Consider the following 10607-nt stretch of genomic DNA (forward strand, 5'->3'; position numbering starts at 1 on the left):
GACAGAAACTGATTGCGATGTGAGGAATTCCTTAACGGTACGTGCAGTATGCTTGGGATCATTGTCATGCTGGAATGTCCAAATAACCGGAAGCACGCCTTCAGCATATGGTAACATTGTTTCTTCCAGTATGTTTTTGTATTGAAATTGATCCATGTTTCCTTCTATCAGCCTAACAGGTCCAACACCATGTCCAGAAAACATCCCCAAATTTTCACATTTCCTCCGCCATGCTTTAAAGTCACTTTTGTGTACTTTGGGTCGAATGCTTTATTTGAAGGCCATCTTACATATCGTTTGCCATCAGAACATACCCTATTTATTTTTGTCTCGTCAGAAAAAAGAACGTTTTTCCACTGTCTGACTGTCCAGTTTTCATATCTTCTTGCAAATGCAAGCCGGGCTTGCCTATGACACCGTTTCAACATAGGCACCTTCCTTGCTATCCTTCCGTGCAACTTTTCTTCTACCAAACGCCTTCGAATAATGCGTGCCGAGATTGCTGAAGGGTTGTTTTCGCCAAAATATTTTTTTCTTAACTCATTAGACGGCATTAGACCCTTTAAAAGGATTTTGTTTTGCCAAACGAACGATATTTCGATCATCTCGACGAGATGACTTTCATTGTCTAGGTACACGCGGAACATTTGAAGTAGTTTGATACGTGGCAAAATGCTTTATGGCGTGGAAAACCATAGTTTTTGAACATTGCAGATGATCGGCTATGTGTTTATACGACCAATTCTTGTCGCGAAGTTTTAGTATTACTTCTCTTGTAGATTTATCACAACTTTTATTTTTCCCCATTGTTTTTATATGAAGCAATCGCCTTTAAGACTTTTACGGCACTAAATGGCGCCAAAATTATTCGAATAATAACCTAAAACCACAAAGCGGCCGTCCGTTCTCTATATAAATTTGAATAAAAAATAAACTATTCAGCGTTCTTAATTATATGACCAGCCAGTAAGTAGTAATACTAGGTTTAGATGTAATGTATAAAGTTTATATATTTATTTTTTAGCCAATTATATGTATAAATAAATTTACCGCTAGTACGGAAAGTTTTACGATACCGAGAGAAGTACAAAAATATACATGCAGTTAGTAACACTTGTCAGTTTGAAAAAATCTTCTCCATAAAAAATCGTTCTTAATTATATGACCACAACTGTACCTACTCGTATAGTTGTAGGTGAGGTAGACGAGTATAGGTCCACTCCTGCTGGCTCGCGCTGAGGCATAGACTTCAGACTGGTAGAAAAATATTTTCATGCTTTTTTGTAGTAGGTTAAATTTTTTGTTATAATTTTTTTAATGCAACGCGAACGTCAATAAAGACGATGTAGGTCCCACGGAAATTTTGTAAAATTCCGAAATTTCAATTCAACTGAAGAATGGTTTATGCGTGCGAAGCTGCGGGTAAACTGTTTCTAGTGATATTTATTTATTAAAAAAAAAAAAACTAGTGTAAACATAAAGGTACTGCCGGCTGACTGTGTACCCGTTGTTTGGTACAGACGGCGTTGCAGATGTCGATCCGGCACAACTCGTCGGTGGAGTGCACGCGCGAGCTGCTGCGGCGGGGCGCGGACCCGTTGCTAGGCGACGGCGAGGGCCGCAGCGCGCTGCACCATGCCGCCGCCGCCGCCGCGCCCGCGCACCTGCTCGCCGTGCTCGAACACTGCGACCACCAGCCCAGGTCTGTACAGCTCCGACCAGGTCAAACGTGTATAGGCCAGAGCAACCTAAGTGTGGTCAGGCCAGAGCAGCCCAGGTGTGTACAGACCAGAGCAGGCCAGGTGTGTACAGGCCCAAGCAGGCCGAGTGTGTTCAGCCAGAGTAGCCCAGGTGTGTACAGACCAGAGCAGGCCAGGTGTGTACAGACCCCAGCAGCCCTGGTGTGTGCTCATGCAGTCTAAGACGGTGTATAGAGCGATTCACAAGAGTTGGCTCGAATGAATGTAACGAAAGTAATGTCACTTTGTTATTGTGTGTGCCGTTCGTGTGATTTTCTACCGGCGAGGCGTGACGAGAATAGAAAATTTAATGGCGGCGCCCGCAGCGGACTGCGGCGGCTCGCGTCGGGCGCGCGATAATACATACAAAGTTCAATTCTCGTCTCGCCTCGCCGGTGGAAATCACCATCAAACCAGGACCTCCTAATATTTTGTAAGCTAGTTCATAATCATCGTCCAGAAGACGTCTTTTGTTGAACAAAAGCTGTCTTAGAACACCGCACACACCACAATGAATGATATGTACATTTCTACTTACATCCAAAGGTTTCCCGCAACCTCGCAATTAGACGCACATGGATGCGTGCTAAAGAGGCTACGCGAGTGTACGAGTATACTGAACTGAACTTGGCGTTAACGTTCTAATTGTTACGTTACAGGCAAGTGTTGCAGAACAACCAGGATGTCTGGAGACCTGAGCTCGAGAACTTGCCGGACAAAGAGATCGCGAAGTATTTATACGAAAAAATCGGCGAGCTGTTTGATGACCAAGGTATGTATCAGTATCCTAGTAAACTAGTAAGTAAGTTGTATCAGTCACGCCGACAAATTGGCATAATAAAAAAATAACTTTTATGTTACCTCCCATAGACGTAAAGTGGGGGTGATTTTTTTTTCTCGACTAACCCCATAGTGTGGGTCATAAAACAATAATGCCAATAGACGTGTCTGTCAATTTGAAAGTTCGACTTTAGCGACATGACATGAGGCGACATATTAATTTGATAGGAACTTGTTTAAAAATTGATAGACTAGTTATTTTGCTGATGGTACATTACAATCAGTGACTGAACAATCAATCATCCCCTGTCTGACTAAGTAGCAAGTAGTCTAAAACCGATCACTTACTTTAAGACAACTTGCTACCGAGACCAGTTGCTTCTTAGACCATTTGCTTCTCAGAGCAGTTGTTTTTTAGACTATTTGCTTTGTAGACGAAACGACACAAAAGCCGCGTTCACATGTATCTGTTGTGTTGTTGTGACGGCTTGTGTTGTGTATAACACGACAGATGAATGTGAATGCGGCTCAACTCTATTTGACGGTATTTGTGTTGGGCATGGGCAGGCAGCACGCCGCTGATGGCGGCGGCGGGCGCGGGGCGCGCGCGCGCTGCGTCCGCGCTGGCGGCGCGCGCGCCGGGCCGCGTGGACGCCGCGTCGCGCGCCTGCGGGGCCACCGCGCTCTACCGCGCCGTCGCAGCCGCCTGCCTGCACGCTAAAGGTGACTATTATCATCTATTATCCTCACTGATGTATTAAACTGTAGATCCACAGTCGCGCGTCCGAATATGTCCGAGCCAAATGAGTGCCACTTTGGTAAACCTGGCTTTCTTTTTTCTCAGTACGTTTTCATTTCATTACTTTTTAGAGATAAACAAGCAGGTCCATCGAGACTTGGCTAGTTTTTTAGGGTTCCGGAGCCAAAATGGTAAAAACGGAACTCAAAAATATTTTTTTTAGGGTACCTCCCATAGCATTAAGATGAGCATTTACATTCAAAAAACATCATTTAGTAACCTGGACCTGATGAAGAAGACTGTGATGACCAATGGAACTCATCAAAGGTAAGTAATGCTGGCTCTTCTATAAACGATCATGATAAATACACCTAGATAAGCGACTAAGAAGAAGCTTTAAGTTAATGGTTCCTTTGAACTGATCTGATGCTGAAGCCAGAAGGTAGGCAACGGAACTCTGTTATAAAACAAAGCAACTAAGTCGTGTTTGGGCTTAATAGAATCGTTGTGAGATGTACTTTGGCTACGAATCACTAAAAAGTGAGAAATAAAGAAAATGTTTAACAAAAAAAGTAAAACCGACTCCAAAAAAATAAAAAATAACAAAAATGGAACCGACTACAAAACCCTTGAAAATATTTTTCTAGGTACGTACTAGCTCGAAATCGGTGTTTAGGGTCTATATTGGAATCCCTAATATCTTTTGTCCCAATTGTATGTTCCCTAATAACTTTGGTCATAATGATCTTTTGCCATAACAACGTATTCCCTAATGTAAGTGCCATAACTTTTTTTACCCTAGTATTGTATGTCCTAATAGTTATGTGCACTTTCGTCTTTAGTACTAATGTTCATATGTCCTAAAAGTTATGTGCACTATCGTCTTTAGTACCTAATAATGTTCATATGTCCTAATAGTTATATATCCTAATAGTGAATGCCATAATCATGAGTATATATTGGAATCCCTAATTTATTTTGTCCTTATTGTATTTTTCCTAATAACTTTGGTCATAATGATCTCTTGCCATAACGACGTTTGCACTAAACACTATTTGTCATAAAATATACTTAAACGTTTATTCTAAGATTTAACACTAGTAACAGTTCGATTCCTTTGGGGACTCAGTGCTAACCTAACCTAAGATATTTTTCTGGTAGCAGTTCGTTTCTGTTGGGGACGCAGTTCTAACCTAACCTAACCTACTTTTCTGGTAGCAGTTTGCTTCCATTGGGGACGCAGCTATAACCTAATCTAACCTACTTTTCTGGTAGCAGTTCGTTTCTGTTGGGGATGCAGTTCTAACCTAACCTAACCTACTTATTGGTAGTAGCACTTTGCTTCCGTTGGGGACGCAGTTCTAACCTAACCTAACCTACTTTTCTGGTAGCAGTTCGTTTCTGTTGGTGACGCAGTTCTAACCTAACCTAACCTACTTTTCTGGTAGCAGTTTGCTTCCATTGGGGACGCAGCTATAACCTAATCTAACCTACTTTTCTGGTAGCAGTTCGTTTCCGTTAGGGACGCAGTTCGGGTGCCATTCGCGATCCATAACATCATATGTCCTAATGTAATGTTTGTCCTAATCATCATTTGCCATAACGGTTTTTTTTTGAAACCGTAAATATTTCAGAAATTTTGAAGTGGTCATTCTGTAGAACTGTATAGGTTAGGATAGGTTAATTTTAAAACAACCCTAAAAAAATTACGGTTTCAGAGAAAAAAGCGTTATGGCAAATGATGATTAGGACGAACATTACATTAGGACATAAGATGTTATTTGTTATAATATTAGTACAAAACAAATTAGGTATTTTGGCATTAGGTTATGTTATATTATGGCTAAAGTAATTAGGTATTTTGAGCATTAGGTAATGTAATATTGTCTTATGACTCTTAAGACATAAGAAACATTATGGCTAATTATCTTTATGACTAATGAACGATATGTCAAGAGCGTTTAGGACAAAATTGGTATGGCACTTGACTTTAGGACATACGACGGTATGGATCGGGACCGAGACCCCGGTGACTCAGCATGACCCAGCAGGAGGGATTGAATGAAACCCATAATAATATAATAATAATATAGCTTTATTTATTCCATATTTAAATCATTTTATCACATTTAATTAATTTAGTTTATTGTATTTTAATTATATTACTTACATTACAATTTGAAATAATTATTTAAAACATATCATGCAAACACAAATAACAGTAATAAATTAATTAAATTTCCAAATTAAATAGATTGATATGTATATATTTAAGTATTATATGGACCCCCTCCGGGTAAAAGCCTCCTTCAAAGAATCCCATTTTTTTCGGTCTTCCGCTATTCGTGTCCAACTTTTTCCCGCCACTGCCACCAGTTCGTCCTCCCATCTATAACCAGGTCTGCCGACACTTCTTGTTCCGCATGGACCACTCCATTTAAGAAGTCTTGAAGTCCATCTGTCATCAGTGTATCTGGCAGCATGACCCGCCCATTTCCATTTTAATTCTTGTGAAAACAATAAAGCATCCGTTACCTTGGTTCTGTTTCTTATGTCGGAGTTTCTGATCTTATCTCTGAGTTTGATATTTAAGCAACTTCTTTCCATGGCCCTTTGTGTCGTTTGGATTTTATTTCGAGCCTTAGAGTTGAATGTCCACGTTTGACAACCGTAAGTTAAGCTTGGAAGGATAACTGAATCAATGGCCATCTTTTTGAGCGTTACAGGCAGCTGGGATTTGAATATCTCTTTATTAGCCCAGTATTTATTCCAAGAGATAGTTGTTCTTCTATTAATTTCATCAGAATTTCTCTCTTTACTAAACGATAGTTGTTTCCCAAGATAGACATATTTCTGCACGTAATCAAGTGGTAGTTCATTGATGAGGATATCGATCTGCTTGTGGTTAGTCATTACTTTTGTCTTTTGAAGATTCATTTCTAAGCCATCTTTGTTACTCGCTATTTGTAGATCTATTAACATTGTATTTAGTTCTGAAGGATTTTCGGAAAATACAATGATGTCATCGGCGAATCTTAGGTGGCTTAGAGTTTTTCCGTTGATGTTTATTCCTTTCTGTGTCCATGGGAGGTCCCTCATTATGTTTTGTAGCACTGATATGAATAGCTTTGGTGAAATTGGGTCACCTTGTCGTACGCCCCTTCTGATTTTGATTTTTTCACCTTTCCTGTCTAATTTAACTCTACTTGTGCTGTTGTGGTATACATTTTTTAATATATTTATAAATTTTTCGTTTATTTTTTGATTTCGAAGAGCTTCCCAAATACTTTTATGTGAAATAGAATCAAATGCTTTTTTATAGTCGATAAAAGCGACGTATAATGGTCTTCTGAATTCTAGGTATTTTTCTATGATTAGCTCTACTACTTGTATATGATCAATGGTACTATATCCCTTTCTAAAACCAGCTTGCTCAATAGGTTGAAACATGTCTATATTTCGAGATATTCTGTCCAGTATACACGAAGCAAAAAGTTTATATAGACACGGCAGCAGACTTATTGGACGATAGTTACCAATGTCTGCGGGATCTCCCTTTTTGTAAAGTAAGGTGATCTCTGATTCCGTCCAATTTTTAGGTACCGATTCTTCATCCATGATTTTGTTAAATAGTATAGTGAGCGGCGACAAAAGTAAAGTTCTTGCGTATTTAATGCATTCGTTGGTAATACCGTCTTGTCCAGGGCTCTTTTCCTTTTTTAGTCTCATAATTTGTTTCAGAATTTCGTGTTCTTTGAAATTTTCTACTATATATTCTGTGTTGTGTGGTTGACTCGGTGACTCTACTTCAGATGATGTAGAGGCAGTAGAAGCAGTAGAAGGAACTTCGTCGTACAATGCTTTGTAGAAATTTGTAGCTATGTTCACAACATCTGACCTAGATTTAGTTCTGTTTGACCCTGGTTGGAGAGATGGAATCCAGTTTTTAGTTTTGTCCAGTTCTTTGTTGGCCTTTTTGGTGGATCTAGAGGTTTCTAAATGATTTTTCAAAGTATTGTATCTGTGGGTTTCATAGCATTTATTAATTTCCTTGTTTGTTTGCTTGTAGAGACGTTTCAGTTCTTCTTTGTCCTTTTTATTTAGTGTGTTTTTATTTTGTAAATAGCTTCTTTTTTTCATTAGTTCAAATGCTTTATCAGATAAAAATTTTCTTTTCGTTTTCTTTATTTTGTTGAGGCTTTCTTTTATCGAGTTCTCTATCATTAAACAGTATTCGTTAACATTATATTTTTCATGATTGGTTAGTAATTTTGGTATTTGTTCTAGTAGATTTTTACAATAGTTTTCTTGATCCTCTGTAGTTTTTAGACTGGTTGAAATCCCGACATAACGCTTTCTGCTCTTTTTGTTTTTTTCCAGATGTAGAGTCGCTCTCAAAAGTCTCTGGTCTGAACCAAAAGTGAACGAGGGCAGTACCTTGAAATTTGATATGAGATGTGGACTAGATGTCATTATATCATTATTCTAGTGTTTTTATCTGGTGAGATCCATGTCCAACGATTTTTATGTTTCGCTTTGTACATAGTATTTAGAATTTTTAGATTGTGCTCTTGGGCATATTGAATCAGTTTTTCTCCTCGTTTGTTCCTGTTACCAAAACCATATTTTCCTGCAACTTTGTTTTCGTAAGGCTTAGGTGTTCCAATTTGGGCATTGAAATCACCCATTGAGATTTCATTTTTTGTTGATATTAATCTGTGCGCTTTTTCTAAGTCCCCATAAAATGAATCAATTTCTTCTTGTGTGGAGCTTTCGGTTGGTGCATAAGCTTGGATTATAGCAAACGGTATTTTCTCTAATAGAATTTCGAGAATACATACTCTCTCAGATATGCCTGTAAAATTTTGGATACTTTCTTTATATTCTTTTTTAACTAAGAAGCCCACACCGTGAAGACCTTTTGTCTCGCCCAGATGGTACGTAATGTAGTCTTCATCCTCTGCAATTTTTTCACCTAGTCGACGGACCTCGCTCAAGCCTATTATATCGTGCTTTACATATGTAAGAGCCTCTTTCAGCTCTATGAGTTTTTGAGCTGATGATAAAGATCTAACATTTATAGTGCATACATCGATGTTTTTCTTGTTTTCTAGGGACCGATTCTTTGAAGGGTTGTGGTCTTGATCTTCCACGGTGACCAGCCGGGTTGGAAGATGAGTTTTGGTTTTAGTTGTTATTTTTTGCTTGTTACCTGTGATGGAAGGGGGCGGTAGCTGCTATAAGTTATTGGTTTTATTGGTTTTATTACACTGGGAGCTGGATATATTGTTTTGGTTTTTATTTACTAAGAAGTTAAGTATACTTGGTTTCCCAAATCCCTCTGACAGGTTAGAGGTTCTTTCTGTTTGTGCCCGGTGCTTATTTTTCTTGCTGGCCTTTATGTTTGTTTCATCGTCTGTAGGTGATTCAAGAGGGGATGAAAGCATTCTCTTATTTCTGCCCGTTGTTTTGCTCTTAACTTGTATGACAAGTTTATCATATTTGATCTTCGCTATATTGCCTTTCTCCCTCTCAAGTTTGGCTTGCACTTGTAGCTCTTTTCTTTTCTCTAGTATATGCTTCGGATAGTCTTCCGCTATATAATATGTGGTTTCTCTCAGTGCCTCTCTTCTTTGTTTAAATATTTTTATTTTGATGCCAAGTGTGGTAAATGTAGCAATTATTGGCCGAGACTTTTCTCCTTTTCTGCCTAATCTCTTGACTTCTTTAATATCTCTGTGATCTAGGTCTAGAGAGAAATATTTTTTCACAAAGTTGATTATAATGTTTTCCAAAATTTGGTATGAGGTTTCCGTTTCTTCAATGCCGAAAAAGACTATATTATTTTTCCGTACCTGCTTTTCCAGGGAATAAATTCGATTTTCTTGATTTTCCAGCTTTTCTTTGAAGTTTTCATATTTTTCATCCCAAATTTTAAACTTATCTTCCAGTATACTGTTTATATTTTGTGTTACTGTTTCGGTTACTTTTTCTCCGTTTTCTAAAATTGTACGTTTCTGTAAATCGAGTTCACTCTGAATTTTACGAAGTGCATTCATAACTTCTTCCATGATTGTTGAGATAGTCAGAGGATGTTTGGTACTAAAGGTGCCCTCTCGTGGATTGTCACAAAAACTCGTCGTAGGTGGTAACTGACAAGCCGTTTCTTGATCTCAACTGGTTCGGTGCTTGTTGACTAGTTTCCGGATTTTTTCAACAGATGGCGTTAGTGTCTTTGTGTAATCTTGCAAATCATTCTATGGAAATAGGTTATAATTTCACTAGTTTTATTCAGATATGCGATATCGTGGTTTTTACTTACAGTTTGCTTTTCTGTTACTTGTTGATTTTTCCCACTCATATTCTTTCCTTCCTAATACAGGCGTAAAATGCACTTTAGGTGTTGTAACACCATGCTGATATTTCACAGTGTTCCTTGGTTTCTACTAGTTGTTAGGTTTTATCCACACTATATGTTATGATTTTAACGTTTCTTTATCACTTTTTCTAATTCACTAAGTCTTTTGTGCTATATTTAATTTTTGCGGTCGTAAAATACACGGAGTCGAAGTCGTAAGAAACCCATAGTATGTAAATATTATAAATGAAACGGATACAAAATTCAGATCTATTGTCAAGAAGACTCTTTATTAATCAAAACAAATGACTCGAACAAATCATGACCAGCTCAAAAATTCTTAGTACAGTCACCAATATCTGACACAACAAGCGTGCATAAATATGTATCTGATACGACTCTATTTCTAGGGCCGGAAGGACTGTCATATTTTTGCACGCTCCGCTGTGGGAGATGAAATGAAATTGAAATTGATGAAAACCACTAGACTTCTTTTTTTTTCTTTTTAGTATTTTTTTATCTGTCTGTATAAATAAAAACCGGCCAAGATCGTGTCGGACACGCCCAAAATAGGGTTCCGTAGCCATGACGAAAAAATTAAGTAATATTTTTCTAAGGATTTCGTATTTTATACGGAATCTTCCAAGTTTAAGTACATTTTATACCTTAGGCTGCTATTTACTCATAAACTACTAATAATTCTCAAGCAAACTTATCCGTTATAGTTTTCCTTGAAAGTTTTATATACTTACTACCATCCTGAATTTTTTTTTAAATTTTTCCACCCACCGCTTTAGATTTTAGAGGGGGGTGGATATTGCACGGATATAAAGGTAAAGTATGCCGACAAAATAGTACAATTAAAAATTAAAAAAAAATTTTTTAGGGTACCTCCCATAGACAAAGTGGGGGCGATTTCTTTTTTCTCATCCAACCCTATAGTGTGGGATATCGTTGGTTAGGTCTTATAAAACCATTAGAGGTTTGCTAA

General features: G+C 38.1%; 2 protein-coding genes across 2 annotated transcripts in view; one reads left to right on the forward strand and one right to left on the reverse strand.

Annotated features, from left to right (window-relative positions):
• LOC141443742 (uncharacterized) overlaps nucleotides 1-10607 on the forward strand; it is a 38785-nt gene that overhangs the window by 19161 nt on the left and 9017 nt on the right. Inside the window, exons 4-6 of the mRNA XM_074109095.1 lie at nucleotides 1521-1702; nucleotides 2399-2511; nucleotides 3087-3242. Coding sequence (XP_073965196.1) covers nucleotides 1521-1702; nucleotides 2399-2511; nucleotides 3087-3242 — 451 coding nt within the window. The remainder of the gene's footprint in view (nucleotides 1-1520; nucleotides 1703-2398; nucleotides 2512-3086; nucleotides 3243-10607) is intronic.
• Nucleotides 5339-9933, reverse strand: LOC141443960 (uncharacterized). The gene has a single exon (XM_074109393.1). It carries the CDS (start codon nucleotides 9327-9329, stop codon nucleotides 8496-8498), a length of 834 nt encoding a protein of 277 aa, XP_073965494.1. The 5' UTR covers nucleotides 9330-9933; the 3' UTR covers nucleotides 5339-8495.

Source organism: Choristoneura fumiferana, chromosome 28 (genome assembly GCF_025370935.1).
Source record: "Choristoneura fumiferana chromosome 28, NRCan_CFum_1, whole genome shotgun sequence".
Lineage (NCBI taxonomy): Eukaryota > Metazoa > Arthropoda > Insecta > Lepidoptera > Tortricidae > Choristoneura > Choristoneura fumiferana.